The 24,754-nt window shown below is 36.7% G+C and overlaps 1 protein-coding gene and 1 non-coding gene across 6 annotated transcripts in view; one reads left to right on the forward strand and one right to left on the reverse strand.

Moving 5' to 3' along the window:
- The window catches only part of AGGF1 (angiogenic factor with G-patch and FHA domains 1), a 49,664-nt gene that overhangs the window by 6,952 nt on the left and 17,958 nt on the right, over window positions 1–24,754 (forward strand). For 2 of the 5 annotated variants that reach the window (XR_010720472.1, XM_066180762.1), the window contains exons 6-14: window positions 7,570–7,909; window positions 9,499–9,610; window positions 10,819–10,870; window positions 12,799–12,900; window positions 13,253–13,418; window positions 13,655–13,737; window positions 14,789–14,916; window positions 15,798–15,897; window positions 16,722–16,943. Coding sequence is in view for 4 of the 5 variants with exons in the window: in XM_066180762.1 (XP_066036859.1) it covers window positions 7,570–7,909; window positions 9,499–9,610; window positions 10,819–10,870; window positions 12,799–12,900; window positions 13,253–13,418; window positions 13,655–13,737; window positions 14,789–14,916; window positions 15,798–15,897; window positions 16,722–16,922 (1,284 nt within the window). In the remaining variant the exon portion in view is untranslated. Of the gene's footprint in view, window positions 1–3,273; window positions 3,344–7,569; window positions 7,910–9,498; window positions 9,611–10,818; window positions 10,871–12,798; window positions 12,901–13,252; window positions 13,419–13,654; window positions 13,738–14,788; window positions 14,917–15,797; window positions 15,898–16,721; window positions 17,812–24,754 lie in introns of those variants that run through there. The other 3 variants (XM_066180761.1, XM_066180763.1, XM_066180764.1) reach the window with 2 other exon arrangements.
- Window positions 18,987–19,115, reverse strand: LOC136289081 (small nucleolar RNA SNORA47). Its single transcript, XR_010720706.1, has one exon. It is a non-coding gene; the product is annotated as a small nucleolar RNA SNORA47 (small nucleolar RNA).

Consider the following 24,754-nt stretch of genomic DNA (forward strand, 5'->3'; position numbering starts at 1 on the left):
CCATTACATAGTTTCATTATGTAGGCCTCAGATATGCAGATTAGTTGAAATATGAAATAATTACATTACTGTCCAGGTACCTGGTACCAGGTATCACATCACAGTGCACAGTTTAAAAATTTAATCAGGAGCAAGGTCATCTGAAAGACTTGAAAATGGAAACTATTTACCTTAAGAAGAAGCGTAATTAGGTTAAATGGATAGTGGTTGTTGACTGATCACACATTTTATAAACAAACTGTGGCTAATGCAGGAATTTCCATCTACTCCTTGAGGAATTTTTACATGAACCCTTCCATTCGGAAAGCTTGATCTGGATACTTGACAACACTAAGCATAATGATTCTTTAGACTTGAGAGAGCTAATGCAGTGGAAGTGCAGTTTTAGCAGCACCCAGGTTCTAGGCCTGCTCTGTCCAAGTACTAAATTAGCATTCTGCCACTCTCAAAAGGCATTAGTCAGTACAGAACTTTATGCATCATGTGTCTGCAAAGAATCATGAAAAGCTCGTGGGAGTAAGTCTTTATCATAAACTGATTAAGTCTCTTAAATTTAGTTCTGTGATGAGCTGTTACCTAAACCAACAAGAGTTTTTATTAAAGTTCTAAGGCATGTATAACTCTGACCTATCAAATGATGCTGACTACTTCTTAGAAGCCAATTGCAGGCTGCTTCTGTATTCTGATTATACTAGAAATAGGAGGTTTGTCTTTAGTTTACTTTATACAAGTGTTTTTATTTAGATAGTCCTGTTAACAGATCTTTCCTGTCAGAGTTCCACAGTCACAAGATAGGAGGTAAACATCCTTTTTTTTTTTCTTGTATGTTTTATTTTGCTTTTGCTTTATGTGTGAATTAATTTGTTTGACCAACAAGGTAACAGGGAAACCATTTAAAGTATTCTGTAGTGCACAGATATTTTCTTCTGTGAACAAGTAGTGAAGGTTTATGTCAAAGGAGTAATCATGGTCTTTTTTATTTTTTTAAGCTAAACCAGGGAGAATATGAAGCACCGTAAAACATGCTCCATTTTAAACTTCAAAAATAAAAGAATGTCTTTTTGTCTGTGCACTTCTTTGTAAACGCACAGCTGGATTTAGAAGAAAAAAGTACCTTACTGACATAGTTTACATAGCTGAGTTAAAACATTTTATTCTTGTACTGTGATTATTAATAACTTAAAATTCCATGTTACATTAATATAAAAGATTAAGATTTTCTAGAATAAAAGGCAGTATTTTTCTGTTATAAAATTGGAAAATTAGTTTATAAGCTGCACAGTCAAGTGCATAGATGCATGGTATTTTTTGGCAGTATATTTGTTTTCCAGTTCAGTCTTGTATTGGCAAAGGTACTAATTAGTTCATGATAGAATAAAACTAAAAACATCTGGTTTAAAATAGGACTTTGGACTTGAAGCATTGTATATTGAAATGCTTTTCTCCAAACTTACTGCTTGGCCTTGTCCCTTTTCTTTCCCTGATCACTGTTTAAATTATTTAAGTTATGACAATGCTTTTGAAGACTAGTACCTCATTACTGCTTTTCCCAAGCAATTACTGAATTGTGCTGCTAGCCTGAAGAATGGTCTCAACATTGCCTCATTTCTTGACCAAAGTAGATTTTACTTGTCTCTCTACAGATGGTACAGATAGGAGAAGGGTTTGGTTTAATGCCTGGGCTGTGGACCACTAGTGTTAAGAAAGCAGGGTGTCCTTGTGGAACATATTGTTCCCCCCCTGAACTTTGTAATTTTTGGGTGAGGTGGTTTATAAAAATATCTGTGTAAAGCAGGGGAAGACAGCAGTACTTACAGAATCATAACATTTTTTTCTTTCTTTTGCAGTTACAGGAATAAATGTAAACAAATATTTATAGATATTTATTATTACTTAAAAATTGTCAAATACAAGAAATACGGAAATTTAGCAGCTATGTGTGTAAATTATCAAGCATATATTTCTAGGTAGATAGTAATTGGTAAGCAATGGTTTTTACCGAAATTGCATATGATTTTTGAATGACTTAATTTAAACCAAAGTTAAAACCTTTTTTATTTAAAAAACTATTTGTAACTGGAACAATCCATTAACTTTCTGTTTCTGGTCACAGGAGCATTTTTTGTTGTGGTTTAGTTTCTAGCTATTGTGAGGAAGTTCATGTACTCAGCTATCTTACATATAGTATTTATTTTTAAGTAGGAAATTGGGCTACTTAACAGTACAGAAATGGCAAGTAAGTTGTTCACAAATGTTGTAGCATTCTTAAAGAAAACCCCAAAAATATAATTCCGAGAATGCAAAGGATAAAATTAATATATTAAAATATTATTGGACTTTCAACAAGCTGAATAACCAAACAAGAAAATACTCAGAAGTGTTGGCTAAAATGAATGTACTTGTAATTGTAAAACAACAGTGCAGGGGAAATCCTGTGCTTACCATCACCTGCAGAATGTTCCTTATTAATTCAAGAACTTTCCTTAGAGACATCCTTTCTTTTCAGTCACGAACTGAAACTATATTACAACTAGTTTTCTCTTCACTTGTGAAACAAAGTATGCTGTCTCTACTTGCTTACTTTTAACTGACAATCAGGATTTTTTTTTTGTTTGTTTGTTTGTTTTTGTTTTTGGTTTGTTTTTTTTTTTTTGCCAGGATAAAGTGTTAGCCTCTGTGCAGGTCATATAAAAAGATTGGTAGAATATCTTGAAACTTTTAGGCATGTAGTTTCGTTGTGGTATCTTTTTGTAGGGGTAGGTCAGAAAAAAGATGAGACAAAAAACATGGTATTTTCTTCTGTACAAGAAAAAACTTTAAGTAAATTTGGAAAAGTTTAAAAAGAAAAAAAAAAAAAAAAAGGTGGCATAAATGATTATAGGATCCCTGGCCCAATAGCAAATCCATGGCTTCCCTACAGTTCAGAGAACAGACTGTGCATTAGTGATCCTGCAGTTCTACTTACTGCATTGGGGCCATTAGAAATACATAGCAAAATTTAGAAGGAAGGTCTGACACATGCCTTTTTTTCCCGTAAATTGTTTTTAAATTTAATATTTTTTTTCAAACTACCACCTAGTAAATTCTATTTCAGTGTGGTACTCAAAATTAACTTCTGCCATATTCTTTTCCATTATAGATGCATTGTAGCTTCTTCTGTAAGAGAGACAAGGTGGTTTTAGTAGTGTTTCCCACAGAACTCTTGAAACACGGATTTTTACTTTTTTTTATCACATGTAGTTTACTTTTTGCTGATATTCATCCCATCTTTAGGTACGTCATTTGACGGAAACCATGGCTAATCTGAAGATTTCTTCTTTTGGATTGGCAGCTTCTGGTAAAGGTAGAGTTGAGACAACAAACACATATTAGTCCATGGTTATTTACCTTTAACCTTGATATTTTTATTAAGGGAAAAAGAATGTCTAGTAATTGATGTTTAGATACATTTTTTCCTAAAGGAATTAATAATTTTTTAAGCTCTTTAATCAAAATCCATTCACCTGCAAAATAGCTTTGAAATAGATTTTAAATACTGTGTAAGTAACATCCGAAGAAAACTTTGATGGCATTCTAAAGTATTTGGGAAGAGAAGTATTTAGCATCTCTGTACAACATAAAGGGTCTGGGCTAAAGAAACTACTTATTCTTTCGGCAAGGCTGTTTAATTCAGAGATGTCCACCATAAAATGGCTTTTATATGCTGTAGGAAGAGCTTTTTTTTTGTCTGGCATTTAATCAGATCTTTTGCACTGGAAAATTGAGTATTGTGTAGGGTGTATGAGAGTAACTGAAGTACTTGTGGAATGATTTCAGCACATGAAAGTGTAGTCATTTGAGTGAAAGAGTTATTTTTAAGTGTTTGAAAATATTTCTTTAGTAAAATACTTAACATCAGATTAATATTTCAAATTGAGAGAGTCAATGCTAAAGGTGTACTATTCAGTCCTGTAGAAGAGTGCTGAGAACCCATGATTCTGTTAAATCACCTACTGAACTTCTAGCAAACCAAAAAACAGACTACACATTTGAGCAAAGTTGTGTTTGAATATTTTTCTATGCTTTGTATAAAATAAATTCAGGAAAAAAAATACTTTAAGCAGTGCAGTTCTTAGAATTGAGCTAATTATGCTCACAATAAATTCTCATTTATGGGCATGCTGAAGAATTGCATGAACATGGATGTTCTTCAGCAATAGTATAGAAAAATTGAAGTTTTGTTAGTCGTGTTTCCCACAGAACTCCTGAAGCAGTGATTTATACTTTTTTATCACAAGTAGTTTGCTTTTTGCTGATACTCATCCCGTCTCTAGGTACGTCATTTGACGGAAACCATGTCAACCAACTGTTTGAAAGACAAAATGTCTTTCTCTCTAACAGTAAAGCAAAAAGTATAGTTAAATGCTTAAAGTACTTCAAATTTTCCATTAAAAACAGTTCAATGACAATGTTAATACATATTTCCTGAGTAGGACAGTCTGCATTTCAAAGGATCATTGTAATCAGTAAGTAGTTTGTGGCATGTTCTTTATAAAGTAAAACCATCAATTCCACTCACATAAGCATCATTTGTTATTCTTACAAGATTAGTCCTCATGGGATACATAAATACCCTGATTTCAAAGTACTTCTGGCTGACTTTGTCGGGGTTGCAGAAATATAAACCAACTCAAATCTGTAGTTAAAAAATAGTTTTTTATCTATCAGATTGATCACACCTCTCAGCTTCAGCTTAGGGAGAAAAATCCCAGAGATCATGTGGTAACACCCAGTAGATGGAAAGTTTTTCAAACCTGGATCATATTGAGTCAATCCATGTCTAACACTTTAACTGTTGGTGTCAGTCTAGATGTATTGGGCAAAGCAAGAATGAAAAAAAATGTATGTGTCTAATATCATGGTGTAAAAGGTGGTTATAATGAGCATCTACTTGCATACTTTGTGTCTTGTGGCCTGAGTTTGGGATGAGGAGTTAGCTAACCATTGAGAAATTAAGTGCATTGCTAGAATTCATTGCATTGTTCAGGGTAGTTATTTACCAAATGTTGTGTTTATGGATATCCTGTGGACAACTGGGATCAGCTCTACAGGTTGTGTCTTGCTTTCAGCTCCTTGTGCACTCCCAGCCTCCTTGCTGGTGGAGTGGTGCAAGAAGAGGAGGAGGTCTTAGCTTGTGTAAGTGCTGCTCAGCAATAAGTTAAATCTCTGTATTATCGGCCACGTCTTCAACACAAATCCAGACCACAGCCGTGCACTAGGCACTGTGAATAAAATTATCTTTATCCCAGCCAAAACCACTACATAGTCATACAGAATGGAAAAGGATTTCTGCACCACAAGATTGTTTCAAATGCTTTAGGGTTCATTCCGTATCCGTATGCTTAATGTTTATAAACTTTGTGCAGATGTGCATTTAGTACAGATCCATAAAATCATGAATTGCACAAAATCTGTATTCCATTTTAAAATGCTTGATTTCATGCAAGGTTTTCTAAATGTGAAGACTGCATTTTTATCATTACTTAACTATTTAGTTTATTTGCTTTCTTAACAGTTTAATGTAGCAGTTGTGAAAAAATAGAAACTGCTGAGAAGAGGCTTAATGGTCATATTGGCAAAATCATAGAATGAATGTTTGTGTGGAATCCTTCGTCTGTTTATAAGAGTGTTTTTAAAAATTCCTGTTTTCAACACAGAACCAAGAGTCTGCTCTTTAGCAGCCAGGCTTTGAAACAGCACCTTTTTACTTTCTAGTTCAAAATACCTGAAATGATGGCAAAAATCGTGGAATATCATGGGATTCACTGTGAAGAAGGAGTTGAGCGGTTGGAGCTTTGCACTTGGCCATCAGTGCATCACAGTCGTATCTTGTTTTGTCTTGCTTGTGATTTAAGCAGATGCTATAGTTTCTTTGTTTTCAGATTAGACTAGATTAGAATACCCTGAGCTACTTTGTTCATTTACCCTATTATAGATGTAATACGTTTTAGAGTGCAGAACACCTTGGTGTGTTTGGTATCAGTCAAATACCAAACATAAACATAGACAAGGTAAATACACCAAAAAATATAACTCATAAAAGGGAAAATCAGATTTTCCAAAAACATTTCTAATGGAATTAATGTGTTTGACATGGGTAAACTGTGTAGACTTATTTGTGGGAGGATTACTACATTTTTTGTTTCAAATAACATTACACAGTGATCTTGCTGTCCTGTTCCTTTCTATTCAAGGACCTAGGGGATTCAGGAAGGAGGGCCAATGCATTATAGAGAAAACGTGAACAAACCAATAGTCTTTAGGTTAAAGCATGAAAAGCTTTTTCAAAAGTGCTGGTTTTGCCTGAGAACCTGCTGTCTTGCTGAAGGTGTTTCACAGGTACACTGTCCTGTCCAACAGCTGAGAGGAATTCCTGTGTTTGTCACAGTCTGTGCCACTGATGCATTTCTACAATTCTGAAAGTGCTTTAATTGCCATGATGTTAACATTCACATTATTTCACTTAGCTTGAAATGGAAACACATGGAAAAAAAGTCAAGGGTGTATTTTTTACCTATTGTGTTGCAATATTAGATACAACTCAAGGCAATTGAATGCATTTACTCTGAAATCAAAATGGTACATGATATAATCTGAGATTTTATTTATGTTTTAAAGCCATTTCTGTTCTTTTTTCTCTATTTCCTCTTTTGTCCCCTTCTTTTATTTTTTTAAGGTAGTTGTCAAGCTATTAGATTGAGAACTATATTTTCAAGATACCCTGGCAAAATTTATATGAAACTTCAGATTTCTCAGTTAAAAAATGTTGTGGCTTTTTTTTTTTTTTTAATTTCTGATGATGAAATAAGTGGAAGTAGAAGAACCTCTAATGATCCAATCTGTCTGATATTCAGTAGAGAAATTGAGAAATTTTTTTTCAGTAAAAAATGGATTTTTAGTAGAACTACTTCACATAGCATAAACAAGGCTTGTACTCTCTATCTGCTCTCTTGATTAAAGGCTCTGCTAAAGATTTGGTTTTGAAAGGAGGAAGAACAGGTCTATAGTTAAAGCGTGAGTGGGCATTCCAGATATTCTGAACTCTGGTAGTAAAAGACAAAAACAGGAGCAAGATACAATAAAGATCAATTAAAGACCTTCTAAGCAAGTTGCAAGAATTGAATAAGAGAGAGATAGAAGTGAGTGTCATAAAAGCAAAATAGGAAGATATTCAAAGTGGTGTTCTACGAGTTTGAAAATCAGGACAAGATTCTAAAGTTGCTAAACATTTCTGAAGTGTGAGAAAAGACTCACATTTAGAAGAGGAGTAAGTGAAGTTAAGAAGAGGAGGGCAGTCATACTTTCCCACGTAGAAGATGGTCTTGGTCACATCTAATAGGATGTGAAAATATTTTTACTGAATTGTTAAAGTTCTGCTGACTGCATGTGTAAAACTTCCTGGAAATTAAACTATTTCTTAGTAGTTCTAAAAATCATTCTTCCTAAGTGAAGAATTTACTTCCAGACTAATACCGTTCTTTAGAAAAATTAAATCTGTAAAGACTGTAACACTGTATAACTCCTCTCCAGGATATGGACATGGAAGAGCAGAAATCATCTAACAGTCTGAATTGCTTTTCCACCACTGAGCAAGTAAGTTCTACTGAAGAAGATGAGTCTCCAAATGCAAGGAAGAAGACTAAAATGGACACAAAACCACGAAACAGCGTAACAGCCAAAGAATCCATTTCTACAGGCGATATAAATTCACATTCACATGTTGTTGTGGCATATACAGATGACAGTAGAACAGCAGACACAGACAGTGAACCAGAAGAAGGTGAAATTACAGATTCTGAGTGTGAAACCTACAGTGAGGAGGAATTAAAAAGTGAAGAAACGGGTGATTCAGAATACTCAGAAAATGAAGGTGAATTATTGTGGATTATGTATGGTATTACTGTATTTTTCCAGAAGCCTGTTTAAAAAACCAGTTTGGATAATTTAAAAAAATATAGAAAAGCATGTGACTTGACATACTTTGAAAAAGTGCTATATGTTACCAGCATTTCTTTCCCTCTCTTCACTTGCACAAAAGTAAGTAGTAGTATTTTTATGAACGCTGTTACTGAGTATAATATCTGTGTAGAAACCTCAGCGATTGCAAAAATTCAGTTTGATTAGGAAAGTGAAAGGAGAAAAGAAACTCTGCTGCTAAAATGGGGGTTCTAGACTAGTAATTCACAGTAATTCTGTGTATTAACTCTCTTAAATTAGTATACAGTATTTTTGTATATATTCAATTGTACATCGTGTACAATTGAATACAAGATGAAAATACTGTGGTGAAAAGCACCATGGAGTAGTCAGTACTAGTTGAAATCCTATTTTGTGTATATTCCAGTGGCAACTTGTAAGAAATGGATATAGACGGGAAACCTGTAGACTCTTATACCAAGGTGTTTTGCTAGGTCCTTAAAAAACAAAAAAATGAAGGCAACCTGTAAAAAGCTTGATGCACAGTCACAACTATGTATGTGCAAAGGATATTCCAAATCACAGAATGAAATGCAACCCTATAGAAAACTGTATTATAGCCTCTGCCCTGCTCACAGTTTGTCAGTTTGTTTCCTATGTTTTCATCACTTTGCATAACTACTCAAATGCTAGTTGATTAATGTTAACCAAAATGTGCTTGCTACTATCAGGCTTTCAGACTGAATTGTCTTTTCTTAATATCCAATTTTGCAGTAATGCTGAAGTAATAAAAACTGGGGTCAGTTTCTCTTCCCCTTGTATTTTTTAAGGTAATGTCTTCTCATCTATGTCTGCTTCTAGCTGTAATCATTGGAGATTGTTTTTACAAATGTACATCCAAGTACAGAATTCATAGAGCTGTCAGAATACAGTATCTGAATGGATAACAGTCTTATAGTCTTATAATATAATAGTCTTATAGTATCTTAATGGATAATCAGGCAAAAAAGCATACGCATCTGTAGGTTCTGTCTATTATTTTTTCTTGTCCATGTTGATGAATAGTGCTCCTAAGAGAAAAAAAAAAAAACAGTAAAAATACATTTGACATAGAAATTGTCAGATACAAAGTTTGATATGTGGTAGGTCTGTGATATGGTGAACAAAAAGGTGCTGCCTTTTCTCAAAGTAAAATTGTTTTCTAATCTGTTACAATAATGATCCATAAATCTATAATATATTAGTAAATTTTGTGAATATATACATTTTACTGCTGTAACTAAAGAGTTGTCCACATGTACACCAGAATTAGGAAAACATTTGAAATACTTTGGTGTACAGTCAGAAAGCCTTTGACACAATAATCTCATCAAAGTTTTCTCTCAGATGTTGTTACACATTTCTTTTTATGAAAGTTGCATATTATTCAGCCAGGTAATGGCTGATTGTTTTTCAGTGTTTTGAAAACTATGGACTATAAAGTTAAAACTGTAATGTGTTGGTAGTAATGGTGGTGGTGGGTTTTTTTCTATATAATTGTAGATGAAGAAAAGATCTGGCCTCCTTGTATCAGAGTAATTGTCATAAGATCACCAGTTCTACAGACTGGGTCACTTTATATTATCACTGCCGTGAAACCTGCTACAATTGGAAGGTAAAACTGAAAGAAATTTTATATATATTTATCTGAAACTACCTCTCTTTGAAAACTGTGGAAAGCAGTTAGGATTGCTTGTCTCTACTCTCTATGCTTGTCTTCCTAGCCTGGCATAGTTAGTCCACAGTAAGAAATTCAAGTCAGGTCACATAACAACATGTCATCATGATAATATAACAGCATACACAGTTAATGCAGCTCAGCAGACCTGAAAATTTCTTAGTGGTAACTTGATGTTGTGACTGATCCCCAGTGGCAGCACAGCTGCAAGCCCTTCTTTGAAAACTTTTTTCCTAGAAAGTAAGTAAATTTTGTCCCAGGCTACTGAAGTACTTTTTTTCAGAAATAGAAGAACGCCTTTCAGAAATTCAGGATCACTAGGAAGCATACCCTAGACTTCCCCACATATTGAAATTTCAATGGGGTTTGTTCATTTGTTTTAGATAATAAGCTGGTTGGTACTAGACTGTATGCATTCTTACAGTTCTAAATCTAGTTTGTTCATTGTGGATGATGAATTTAATGATGACGCAAAGCTTTCTTCCCTGCTTATGGAAAACCTCGCCCTGGAAAAGTTGTTTCTGTCTAATGCTGTTAGATGTGTTTTGATGCATTCTTAAAGGTTGAGTCCATGTATGTGAAGATCAACGATTTTACTTTGAATTTGCATATAGGTCTTTTACTAGCTGCATTGCTTCTTAGTATAAGAGTCTAATACACATTTCCCTTCTTCCTTCTGCACTGTTTTGATAACAAAAAATGCAAACAAACTAAAACCCACCCTGTAGAGATTACTCTTTCTTTACTTGTATTATCTGCCTGTTGCCACCAAAAATTCAACTTCACCATCCAAGACTGACACCAAGATACACTGAAGACCCTGAAGGATGCGGAGTTCAGACTTACTTAAAGGCATTGCATGGCAGTTCAGATAGAAATATCAGGTTTATAGATAAAAATTTAATGGCACTGTTTGATCATTTATTAATCATCTGCTTTGTATAGTTTATACAAATGGCATAAGGTACCTGAAGGAAGTCTTTACATTGTATATGCAGCAACACAACGTTTTGTATCTGTAAAAATTCCAAATAGCTTAGAAGAGGAATAAGATACTACCCTTCAACTGAAATATACCTTTCATAAGCCACTTATAAGACCTATTTCTGCTTTGTTGTGATTTGTGTATCAACTTGTTTTTCCAGAGAAAAAGATGCTGGGCACACACTTCAGATTCCTGAAGTTGGAGTCAGTAAGGTAACTCTTGTTCATGTCTGCTGATCAGAAGATTTAAATGTGTGAACGAAGATTTAGATTTTATGGCTTTAAATTTGGGACATTGTATTAGCTTTTTGAAAGAACTTTTGGAATGAGATATGGGTTTAGCCAGACATGAATTTAGAAAAAAGGAAAACATGCACTATTTTACTGAATGGGAACTTAACATGAACTACAGTGTGTTTTCGAAGTGTTTGAGTCTTTAATTTCATAGTTATTGAACTTGAGGGAAAACTCTGTTTCGTACTAATGGCATATAAAATTTTGATGTCAGATAGTAAAAATTTCTTTACCAAGTAATGCAATCCAATGCAGTTATGCTCGGAGCAAAAGGATTCGTTTTCAAGCAACTGTGGAATTATGTACAGGGAGTTTGAAAAATTAACAGAATTCCTTTCAATGGTAGATTGAATAGAATTTTTTGTTATAAATTCTGTAGTCTGTTTTGCTAAGTAGTTCAACACCGACCCTAAATACAGCACTCCTAATAAAAGAAAACTCTAGTTTGAAAAAAATTGTGTCATCCAAACAAAAAGTTTGTTAAGAAAAATCTGTAAATGCAAGTATCTCATGAAACACACTTTACTATGTCTATTTTAAATTGTAGTTCTCATTAATCAGCTGTTGTATTTCATACTGAATAATTTCCAGAGTAAATATTTTCCTGCTGTTAATAACTTTTTCAGACATGTGTTTGAAAATGGGCAAATAAAGAAGCCAAAAGGCTTTTGTTTTTCTGTAAAGTTAGCATTTTAGTGCTTCACAGGTACTGGAAGTTTGTAAAAGAAGTTACTTCACTTTTCAGATAAGGAGTCAAAGGTGAAAAGATAAATTACATATCTGCAGAAATAAGAAATTGTGTACTGGTTTGTTTTCCTCACTATACTTACTTTTTAGCTGTGGTCAACTTTGGTGTTTGCTTTTCTTGAGCGGAAAGTGAAATTTTAAAAAACGCTACATCCTGCAGGTTTAGCCTCTTTAGAAGAAGTTTTAGTTCTATTCAGCAAAGCAGAAGTAGAAAATAAAACATCTATTGCATGAACTGGTCAGTCTCCATCATTATGGAAGTATTCCATGTAGTAAGACATGCTAGCCCATCTTCAATTTATTTTTTTTTTTAACTGAAGGCAGCAACTACAGTTGCTCTAAATTGTCACATTTGAAACAGTCACTTCTCTAGACTTACTGCTTGTACTGAAAGTTCTAGTAGGCTAGAGAATTTGGTACTTTGGTTTGTTCAGTGGCCTTTTTTGGAGGTAGTGCATATCTTTACGAATTTGGCCAGGAGTCGTGCTTTTTCTGGTCTTTGTTGGCTTGGGAGCAATACCTATACAGAACTGCAACAAGACAAAAAAACCCCCAAAATTCTTTATTAGTCTCAGTATCAGAAAGGAGGTAAAAGAGCAAAAGATTGGTACTGACTGTGTCCTAAGTATTAAGATGCAGGAGAAGGTGAATTATGTGAAAACTACAAAAGCATGGCATTTAGGGAGTTACTTCAGATATGAAATATTATTTCAGAAAAGAAAATGGAAGCAGAATGAGATCTTTTTTTAAAATGACAGTGCTATAAAATACCTTCAGAGCAAAAAGCCTATTGTTTAGAAGAACAGTTAAGAAGGATATATTACTGAATGTTGCAGTTTTTTAAATAAAGCATACTTGCCACACTGGAAAAATATAGTTGTCATAATTAACTCTATACATTAGCTTATGCTGTTGTGGCCTGTTTGTTTACATTTCACAAGAATGAAATCATAAGATGTGAAATACTTTACTAACTTAGAGTACCAGAGCCACTCATTTTAAAGGTGTCAAATACATTCTGAAATCTTACCCTAAAATAACATTTAAATTGTGAAGTAGTCACTTAACAAGAACATTTAACTTAGGCTTCTATTTGTCAGTTTCATGCAGAAGTATATTTTGACCACGATTTGCAAAATTATGTTCTCGTGGATCAAGGCAGTCAGAATGGAACAGTTGTTAATGGAAATCAGATTCTCCAGGTGAGTACCTGTTGTTTTAGTGCTCAATACACTGCAGAAAACTAATCTTGTGGTAATTCTAAATGTTTTATGCACATCCCTTACAATGCCACTGTATGTCTTCCCTCATCAATTAATGCCTGCCTTGGTTCCCTTACGATTTTAGGGCTGCTTGGAGTACTTAATGTTTGATTATAGTAGGAAAAATCCACTGTGGTTGCAGTTGCTAGAGTGAAATACCCACTGTAGTTAAACAGTTGCCCACATTTCTGAGACCAAACTGAACTACTGAGTTGTAAGCAGTGTGCGTGAAATAGAGTTCATGTCCTTCATGAGTAGTTAACTTGGCTGCCAAAACTTTCTTTTACTGTAGCCTAAAACAAAGTGTGATCCCTACATCCTGGAGCATGGAGATGAGGTGAAGATTGGCGAAACTGTGCTTTCTTTTCATATTCACCCTGGCAGTGATACTTGTGATGGATGTGAACCAGGACAAGTTAGAGCACATCTTCGCCTGGACAAGAAAAAAGAGTCTTCTGGTTAGTCATATTATCACAGGATACAATTTTATTACGGTGTTTATAAACATAATAATTAGTTCAGTTTTCATACAATTTTCTTGTCAGCTGGGAATAGTTGTACACAGTGATGTGTTTTCTTCTTGGTATATGTGTCTATGTATAATAATGTCAGAACAAAAATTCTCCTATTTGTCTTATGATTCAAAACATTACATTAGTAGTTACAAATTCAATCCTGTGTTCTTTACTTTTAGTTTGTCCAGCACTTAGCAAAGAAGAGAGAGAGTTAGTCAGAAGAAAAGCATTAAAACAAATACGGGTAAAATACGGTTTGCAGGTGAGTTTACAGGAGAAGCTGATTAAGTTTTTCTAATCTTGTAGTTCTTACCTTATTTTTTTTTAGTATTTTGTGATTCCTGTTTTAAGTCATAGACTTGGTTGAATAAGGGAGGTTTTCAAATGCCCTTAAACTTAGCCTGGTTTGTCTACTAAATTACCTAAATTATTATTCTTTACAAACCTGTACAAATAAAGATGATAGTAAGGGGGCATGAAAGTTCCATTGAAAATTAGAAAGAAGTTCCTTTCAAAGCGTACAAGATTCATAATCAATCCTTTTGAAGTTAAGGTTTTACGAGACACTTCTATTTTTATTTCTGTAGATTAAGTTTTCACAGAATTGCACTCCTGTCTTTCATTTAGAAAGGAAACATGATGAGCAACTAAAAAAATTATGGAAGGAAACAGGAATTTTTTCAGGTTTTTAAGTCCATTAAAGGATACCAACATGAACCTACAGGCAATATAATATATATGTATTCAGATTACTTCTGTTGTAGAGATAATTTTAACTGTGCAGTTACTTCCAGCATTTGTACTAAGTATTCATGTAGAAAACAGAATGCCATAGTTTCTATCAAATTCTTCAGGAACCAAAATAATACTGGTATAGAATCTGTAAACATGCCTTATTCTGTCATTTATTCTGAAAAAAAAGCAGTTGCTGAGGAACAGGAACTTTATATAAATAAGATATAAATCTTTATATCAAAAGCCAGCAACATGTCTACACGGTTTTCTGCTTGATATGGAGAGACTGACTCTTCATGCCAAGAGAAGATTCAAGAGAATCTGTTATTCTATTTACAGCTTCTGAGAAATTACTGAATTTGGCAATATTACATGATGATGGCAATAATGTGGTTTACAAGGTATGCCTGTAAGCTAAGAAAATACTAAATGAGGACTGCAGGTTTTGTTACAAGATTTAGAATTAATTAAAAAGGCTGAAGCTGCCATACCTTTGGAGGTGAAAAGGGAAGTTAACAAAAAGAAAGAATTTAAACCTCTCTCTCTTTGTCTTGACGCAATTTATTCTGCTTGGAAAGAACACAGAATATGAAGACAACAAGGCAGTGAGAAATCCAAAGTACAAAGACAGAGCAGGAAAACGCAGAGAGACCGTTGGAAGTGAAGGAATCTTCCAGAGAGATGATAGTTCAGCTTCTGTTCATATGTAAGTTGGGGGTAGAGGAAAGTATCCCTTATGTCCTTCTCTTGTGAATCTTAAAAAAATTGTGATAAAATAAGTATCAGTTTGTTACTAGCATGCAGTTTTGTTAGATTACAAATTACCTGTATATATTGTTTTAGGAGGGCTAGAAAATTTTAAGCGTTTCACACCTCCCATTTTATGTGCTTTTATTTATTTTTATATGGAAAGTGAGGAGTTAAGGGTGGCAGTAAGGACGCTTACATCACTTCCTTACCAATTCAAAAACGTAAAGAACTTCTCAGCTGCACTACTGACATGTTCAATAATGTCTGTTTTCCAAGTGGCTCAATTTTTATTTTTCCTGTTCAGTGCCAGTAGTAGTACACATGCAGATTTTTCACCTGCAGCTTCTCTAACTGTCAATATCCAGCCACTCATAGGACATGGATTTACATATCTCTCAAATGACAGTTTATGTTCCTTCAGTTGTACTTTGCCTCTGTAGCTGTAGTTGGAGGGGGTTTTTTAAAGCAGTATGAACTTGTAGGTGCTTGTAAATTAGTAAAAGGAAGTGTGAGATGATGAAATAGGTGCAGTAGGATGATTTGGCAGTGATACTGCCTTTTCTGTAGTGTAATCCATACTCTTCTACCCACAATTTTTCTTTTAACTCCTAAAGCACACAAGTAGTTCAGGAGTTTTAAGAAAACTGATATTGACCAGAGACTTGTTAACCAGATATTTTTGGAGGAATTTGTGAAAGGTAGCAAGGATCTTCTGGATAGCTCTAGATGGACTGATTCCTGGTTTCTATATGTGTGCACATTTCTGTTGTTCAGTATTTGAAAGCATGCTCTTTATATGAACTCTTGCTTATCAGTTATCTTAAATTTTCTTCAAAGTGAAATCAGCGACAGCAACAAAGGACATAAAATGTTGGAGAAGATGGGATGGAAGAAGGGGGAAGGTCTGGGAAAGGATGGTGGTGGCATGAAGGATCCGGTAGGTCGTTCTGGTTTTCACTTGAAACAAAATGAAGAGAAATGTATTTCTAGTGAAAAGTATCTAATTGTGTGCCGCTATTCACTTGAAACTTAACAAAACCCTGGTTAGGAAGGAATAATCTCAGTAGGACTAATCTCAAATTATATTTTCTTTGATTAATGAAGTATATTAAAATTTTTCAGTAGTAGTGTCCCTTCACTACACTGTGAAATGTAGTGTTCATTAGGAAACTAAGCAAAGGAGGACAGACAACTTGTAGCCATTGAATTAATAATCTCGTATTTGAATACAAAGTCTGGAGGAAAATTGGAATAATTTAAGTGATGTGAACTGAAGATTGGTTTAGGGAATTCTTTCTCAGAGGCTAATGTAGCACAAAAGTCAAGCTAGATGATGGGCATTTTGAGAGGAAAAGCTAGCAGAAGTGACTGTAACCAGCAAGTTATGGTCGCTGTGGCAGCCGTGTCATCCCCATTTTTGTCACCAGGTGTGTTGTCCTTTTGGCAGTAGTGCTGCTCAGAGCCACTCCATGTCCTGTGCTGTCAGACCAGCCAGCACAGGGATCATATGCTGCCCACTCACTGAGGTGTATTTCACAGTAGTGTTAGTGGCAGGGGACATTATTCAGGACTAGATCATAGTTCAGAGGTGGTGATGTGACGCATCATTTTCATGGTACTGTTCATGTATGATCTAGGTGTTTTAGAACGTGAAAGAGAAGTGCTTGGGGAGAGGGGGTGGAATGTCTATTAGAAAAACAGAATTTGTAGTATTTAGAATACCTAACTTGCAATTACAACAATATTTCGTGTATTTGACAGATCCAACTGGAGTTACATCAGAAGCATGCAGGTTTAGGTACTAGGAGACCAACCTCAATTGAAGATGTTCAGCTTGTCCAGAGCAAAAATAAAAAGAACTGGGATAAAGCAAGAGAGAGGTTTGCTGAAAACTTCCAGGACCCTAAATCACAAAGGGATTCACCTAAGAGTACGCCTTGGGTTAGAGGAACTGTAGACTGAAGTATCTAGACCCACACCAAGGTAATTCCTGAGTATAAATAGTTGGGAGAGAATTTATTTTTATTCTTTTTGCTTTTGCTAAAGCGGGAATTTGGTTATATGTAAAATACAGTTGTGGAAGAACTTATTCAAGATTAACTCTGTTATGTTAATTGGTTTTCAGTAGTCTTCATGCTTTTATACACATTTTTAATAAGATATGAATGGAGTTCAGAGGGATATTCAAATTGAAGTACTTGAAAATTATTTTCATCACAAGCGGGAATCTTCCATTGTGTTTTTACACTTCACAGAAAATTACACAAAACAGCTGTTATACTTAAATATGATACTTTAATATTTGAACAGTGGTTTAAAATCAAGATGAAAAAATAAATCCCCCAGATCACTAGGAAAAAAGTACCGTATTGGTGTTTCGTTATGTTTGCCATGAAGCGCTCGACAAGCGGCACACCACTCTTAAGTTTACGCATTTCAGCACAAGCTACATGTCTCAGCATACATTTGGCAAAGGAAAAGGGGGGTTGTTTTTAAATGATTCATCTTTATTGTTCAAAAATACTGTACTCTATGAAATAAACTACCAGCATTATTGAAGAAAACAATGTTCAGAGCTTGTAGCAAAATTTTCTTCTGTGAAGAACTTGTTAGAGATTTGTTTAGTAAATCTGTATCATGCCTTTAAAATAAGAGGTATGTTTAGAAAACTGCTGTCTGTTTGTATTTATTAACTTCTTTTTCTGATACATCCATTGCTGGCAATGGAGTTTATGCCAGAAAAAAAAAAACACAAACAACTGATTTTTGATCGGGAAGGATTTCCAAACTGAAGCTAAAAGATTGGTATTTATTGAATGTTCCTTAGCACAATAAATCATTGTCAATTTAAGCAGCGTGCTTCTTCATACTATCTTGTCCATGTGTTGGATAGTTTAAAATGAGCAAAACTTAATCCCACTTTGTTCATTCAAGTTGAAGTTGTGATATTTGTCCAAGGAAACGTGGTTGTCTCACCATCCCACCAGATCATGCAGGCAACTGTGAAGCACTGTGGAGTAAAACCAGAACAAATTACCAGCCATTTTTCTGAATCTAGATGCACGCACTATAAAGCAAAAGGTCTAATCTATTATTTAAATCATGAAATGCGCCCAAGTTTGCAACCTGACACACACCTTACTTCTGCAGACGGAGGTGAAAATGCAATCATCTGCACTCAATGCATGGAGCACCATAACTAAAGTGAGGCCACTATTTGCCTTTGTAAGCAGTTAGTTTTCTACTGATTTAGTGATAGACATATTATTGCTGTGGCAATAATATACAAGTATTGCTGTATTATGTACTTTGCTGTTGCATTCCTTTTTATTGGCAACTTCGCATTTTTAGAGGCTTTTTCTAGCTGTGAAAAAATGTTGTTCTGTACTTACTAAGTTTTAGTTCACCATTTATCTAAAAAGCTATTCCTGCTAGTAGGAGGAACAAGCCTCTGTATGCTAAAATAATGTTTTTGCCTTTTTTTTCTTTTTACTTCTGTAGTCTTCAGAGTAAATCAAACTATAAACTATAATTTGATGGTTGTAGGAACCGTAACTTTCCCTCTCCCCAGTTATTCAAGTGTAACAGCTCTAAGAACAGTGAATCAACAAGTTTGCATTTCATGACGTTTTTGAATTAGGACATCATTTGCCTTTTGTGAGAGGCATGTTCTCGTGCAGTCAAGACTGGACTGCTTTCAGTACTGCAGCTTCCTCTTTCAGCAGTTCCATATAAAGGGCTGAAGCTTAGTCTTACTTGCTTCAGTGTTGGTGCAACAAATCCTATTCTCTCTTGATGCTGCCTAGGGAAGTGGAAAAAGCAGTACCATTAATAAACAGATTGTTAACAAAACAACTGGAAGTAAGTTGGAGTAATCCTCATCAAGCAGTCATGTGCCTTTATTGAGTAGGAAGACTTCCTCTGAGCTAAATATTACTTTTCATCCTTTACCTTAGTGACATCTTACAAAGTTTTAAATACAATTGTGTGAGGTGAAAACCACCAGTGGTGTGCAAGCCTTATGTGCAAATGCAGTACTGCTTTCCCTCATGTCAGAAGGGGAACATGAGTTGCTATTGCACTGTTATAATTTTGGAGGCTATAACCAGTAAGATACAGCATAAAGTTCAACTGTCCTACCTTCTCAGTCCTCCAACCACCCTGTTGCCTTTCCCAGCTTATAATACTTAGAGTTGCTTTTTACACAGCCAAAGTTAAGTTTTAGCGGTTTGCTTTATATATAAATACTGCTTGTGAATACTTCTAATCCTAAAGGATAAAATTAATCAGGTTATATAAACAATTTTCTGTAGTCCTCACAGTGAATTTTGCCAACTTAGCAAACATATTTCAGAAAGTTAAAATAAAGAGTAGTAGGTATGTTCTTAAGAACTGAACAGTCCAGCTGGCACATAAAAATAGGGCAGTCAGTTTTGTGTGTAAGGCCCTGAACTATCTGCATACGAACTGCTTTTACAGAACATACGCATAGGGTGAAACTGGAGTGTTTGTTCAAGCAAAGCTGCTGCAGCTGGTCGTGTGAAGTGCAAGGCTTTCTGCCAGCAGGTAACAAATCCACGGCAGCAGGCAGAGAGGTCTAAACCAGCATCCTGGTTACCAACAAGCCGTACTGAAAGGTGCTTTCTGTTATAGAGAAATTTTAGCAACGAATTAACGAATTAGCCTGACACCGTTGCTTGTTCCAATCAACGATTTTATTGATTACAGCAAGCGTAGCAATAAGGCAATGCAGCACTGGGCGGCAGGGGGATCACCGTCCCGCCAACTGCCGCGCCGGTCAGGTTCTTAGCTCTTTCTTTTATACAGTCCTGTTTCCGGCGTACGTGACTTTCTCTGCGCATGTGTATCACTGTTGCTGGGGTCTTGTTCTTCTTCTGCCACGTCTCAAAATTCAGAATCGCTGACTTCCTGGAAAATATTACTTACAACCGCAGGTTATGCAAGGCTATCTTTAGCAATCAACTTGTTACCCACATCCTGGATTTAATGAACAAACATATCAGTAACAATACCCCCCTTTTTCTTTAGGTCAATTTGTGTCGTTCATTAAATCGCTTAAGCTCTTGTCTGCTCCACTCCAGTCCATCTCCCGTTTCTCCCTTTCTATTTTCTAAGTCCTCATATTTTTCCCGAACCAGCAGCAAGTGAGCAGCTTCCAGTCGCGCTTTTCCTATTGTAATAAGTTTGTTAAAAATACAGGGACCAAAAGTTAATACAAGAACTAGTAATTGATTCATCAATTTTCCGGAGATCTTCATCAACAGAATGTCTTAAAGAACTCAATTTACCAGGTTGTGTGATCAAGGCTGCAGCTCCAGTTCCTGCCCCAGTACCGGCTAATGTTAATAGGACTGCTAAAGTCAAGGCGGTGAAAGGCTCCCTTTTGGTTAGGTGATGCTCAGCATTATTTTGGTGTTCAATTACATACTCCTTAGGATGATAAATTACCCGTGGAACTATTATTACTTGGACACAAAAGTCATGTGTATCATTTAAGACTCTTGTTGAAATGCAAGGAGTTACTCCAGATTTCATGCATACCCATTTAGCATTCTTGGCTGGAATCATCCACTGTGAACCCTTGGCCGTAACCGTTCGGTTGCACAGCGTTTCTTTAGGAGGGGGTACTTTACCTATACAAGTCCCCTTTCCAGTGACTTAAAGTTACTATTTGAACTTGGAGTACTTGCTTTGTGGCTAACATTTGTGAGTGACACCGGTCCTTCTTCCTCTAGTACCGAATTCGGTCCCACTAAGTGACTATCTGCTGGGGCTGATTCTTTCCTTATTAATATCATTCCTCCTCTGTCTGTCCCTGGCTCCCAGAGCTGTATACCCCATGTCTTCCCTATAAGCCAACCAGGATTATTTGGCTGAGTGATATTTAGACATATGTACTGACACCATTTCGAATTCCCCCCCTGCACCGTACCATCATAAGCGTATCTTGGGGGTGTGCAACCCGGTGGTCCTCTAGTTACAGTTAGAAACTCATCTGGTCCCCCCCCCGGGGCAAATCCCTGGGCTATAGTTTCGCAGCCCCAATACGCACAATAATTATACCCGGGTTGGTTACAATACGATTTACCGGGATTTGAAGCAGGACACATGTAAAAAGCCTTATACCTCCTCTGTGGGTTACTGGGGTCGTTTGGCAAATCCCCGGGCCATATGGCGAGTAGCTCAGTTAAATGGACACAAAATGCTGGGGGCCCGGGTTGAGTGATATTCCGGACTACTTTCTGATCCTCCCATCTGATTAGAGACCACTTGTAAGGTTGATGTGATTGACCCTTTGCTCTGCCTATCCATAAAAACAATAATAAAAGTAACAGTTGCCTACAGGTAGCGTTCTCATTGCAACAGTGGCTCATTCCCATCTCATTTTCTTCTTCCCTGATTTTAGTCCCAGTCCTTGGGCATTTCATTTTCCATGACCTCCTGGTTCCACCTATCCCAGGGCGACTTCCTCCACAGTTTTCTCTCCCTCTGCCTCGCCCGTCGACTCGGTTGCTGCGAGCCACGGGGAGACCCATCTTCTCGGCAGCAGGGATATTCTTCAGGAGGGGACTTTCGCCCTTTCTTTAAGGATCTCTGGATATAGGTGTTCCAGTTGTGGTCTTTAACCTGAGGAGCGTCACACCTTACTTCTTTTATCCAACGGCGACACACTCCAGCTATTATTTGTGCCACAAAAGGGACTGGTTCATTGGAATGGTAACAATACAGTTCGGGATTTATGCCTTCTGCAAATATGTCCCACCACTCTTTAGAGTCTACTTGTAATTCCCCTTGAGCTACTTTCTGAGCCAATACTAAATCAGTAAGCTCCCGTTGAATTTTTAGACAGAGGCAGCAAACACCTCTCGGGGGCCTGCCTCTGTGACAATGGGTCCACCACCTGTTTTCACAAACTAAACATTGGTAACATACAAAGGGGTAACCATTCCCATTACAATAAGAATCATTACATTTAATACAAACACAATCAGCATATATATTTCCCTTATGATCTCTTTCAAGCTCTAGTTGATATTCTATCCTAAAAGTTTTATACCAATATTTTCTATTCATCAAGAATGTCCTTTCTTAATTTCCTGTTGCAGTTCCCCGAGTGAGTTTCAACTTTAAGTCTCCGGCTGGGCTGATGACCTTCCACTTAGGCTCAGGCACTGGTCCTTTTATACGGCTGGCGTGAGTCCATCCCCGCTCTGCTGTTCGTACTGCTGTATTTGTTGTGAGGAGCACCAGATATGGACCATCCCAATGGGGCTGGAGAGTAGTTTCTTTCCAAGTTCGGATTAAGACCCAGTCTCCCGGTTGCACCTGATGTAGAGTGATATTTAAGGGTGGTCTCTGCAATATCTGCCCTTTTTCCCATAACTTCTTCCTAAAGTCCATCATCTCGGTTATATATGTTTTCATTTGTTTATCAATTATTCCGGGGTGGTCTCGAGGCATACCTGCATCATACGGCATCCCATACAGCATTTCAAAAGGAGATATCCCCACATCAGATCGGGGCAGAGTTCTGAGATTTAACAAGGCCAGGGGGAGACACTTAATCCAATTAAGTTTAGTTTCTAAAGTTAACTTCGTTAGCTGTTTCTTTAATTCTCCATTAACTCTCTCTACTAACCCCGAACTTTGAGGATGCCACGGTGTATGTTCTTCCCATCTAATTCCAAGGGCTTCTGACAAGGCCTTAATAACTTTTGATACAAAGTGTGGTCCTTGGTCTGAGTCTATACTTTCAGCTACTCCATACCTGGGCACAATTTGTTCTAGTAACACTTTGGCCACCGTGTGTGCAGTGGCTCTTGCGGTTGGAAATGCCTCTACGAAATGGGTGAGGTGGTCTATTAGTACTAACACATACTTATATCTTCCCACCTTGGGAAGTTCAGTGAAATCTATTTGTATTTTAGAAAAAGGCCTTACGGCAACCAGTCTTCCTCCTCTTGGTAGTTTTCTTTGTACAGAGCGGTTTACCTTCAAGCAAATCTCACAGTGCTGAGTGATCGATTTGGCTAGATCATGTACCCCAATACTCATATATTTTAAAGCAAATTGATCTATTAGTGCCTGACTTCCCCAATGAGTCTTTTGATGTATATTCGACAACAATTGGAAAGCCAAAGCCTTTGGGATGACTTCTCTCCCGTCCGGTAGTCTCCATTTCCCTGCTTTATCTTGTTGTACTCCCATGTCTTTAAGTTTACGCTCTTCTTGGGGTGTAAATCGAACAGGGTAAGGGTTGGGAGGGTCCAGTTCGGATCTAGGATTCTTATGCTTAAGAAGTTCTATTCTGAGGGCAGCCTTTTTAGCCTCTGCATCTGCTCTGTTGTTTCCCCTGGTCTTACGATCTGTCCCTGTTTGATGTCCCCTGAGATGTACTATTGCTATTCTCACGGGGTCTCTCAGGGCGTGCAGTACTTCCTTGATTAATTCTTGATGTATAAGGTCTTTCCCTTGGGAATTAATTAGACCTCTTTCTTCCCATATTTTCCCAAATGTATGCACCACCCCATAACTGTATTTCGAATCAGTATAAATGGTTCCTGTTTTTCCTTTTAGTCTTTTAAGAGCCTGCAAGATGGCGTATAATTCACATGCTTGGGCTGACCATGACGGACTCAAGGGTCCTGCTTCTAATACCTCATAATCCTTCCCTGCTACTAGTGCATACCCTGATCTACGTCTTCCATCCACTATCCGGGATGAGCCATCCACAAAAATTACTTCTCCCTCTGGGAGTTCCTCCTCCTCTAAATCGGGCCTAATCTTAGTCTGTTCCTCAATAGTTCGGAGGCAATCGTGGGCCAGTTCTTCTGATGGTTTTGGTTCCCCAAATAAAAATTGAGCAGGGTTTTGTAAAGATGTAGTCTCTAATGTTAAATTCGGGGCCTCCAGCAAGATTCCCTCATATTTTAATAATCTGGAATCAGAGATCCATTTTTCAGCTTTTTGCTGCAAAACACTCCTCACATTGTGGGGGGATAGTACCTTAATGGTACTATTGAAGGTTATTTTTCGAGCCTCCTCTATCATTGAGGCACATCCAACAATGGCCTGTAAACATGTGGGCCAGCCCCTACTCACAGGGTCTAATAATTTAGACAAGTATCCTATGGGCTTCTTTTTCCCTGCCCAGTCTTGGGTTAATACTCCATATGCTGTCCCATTCTCTATGTTGGCGAATAGATAAAATGGTCGGTTTAGGTCTGGCAAACTTAAAACTGGTGCATTTGCCAATTCTCTCTTTAATGCCCAGAGTTGCTCTTCATCTGTTTTTCCCCAGCTTATACGATTAGACTCGGTAAGCTTGGCATATAAAAATTTAACTTTACTACTGTAGTTTTCAATCCATAAGCGGCAATATCCCAGTAGTCCTAACCATTGTCTAACCTGTTTTTTACTCGCTGGAGGGGGTAAAGATAAAATTCCCTGTACCCGTTCCGGGTCAATTGTCTTCTCTCCCTTCTCAATGTAGTGTCCTAAATACTTTACCTTTTCTTCTACAAATTGTAATTTAGACTTTGATACCTTCAGCCCCTTAAGTCCCAGAAAATTTAAAAGTTTTATGCTTTCTTTTCTGACTTGATTTTCCATTTTTCCTGCTATCAATAGGTCATCCACATACTGAATCAGAGTAATTTCTGGGTCTGGGGTAAAATCTTGAAGAATCTGTTCTAGGGCTTGTCCAAACAAATTAGGGCTTTCTGTAAGCCCCTGTGGAAGCACGGTCCACCTCAATTGTTGTTTGCGCCCTG

Source organism: Chamaea fasciata, unplaced genomic scaffold (assembly GCF_029207755.1).
Source record: "Chamaea fasciata isolate MVZ Bird 193981 ecotype frontalis unplaced genomic scaffold, bChaFas1.0.hap1 SCAF_4, whole genome shotgun sequence".
Classification (NCBI taxonomy): domain Eukaryota; kingdom Metazoa; phylum Chordata; class Aves; order Passeriformes; family Sylviidae; genus Chamaea; species Chamaea fasciata.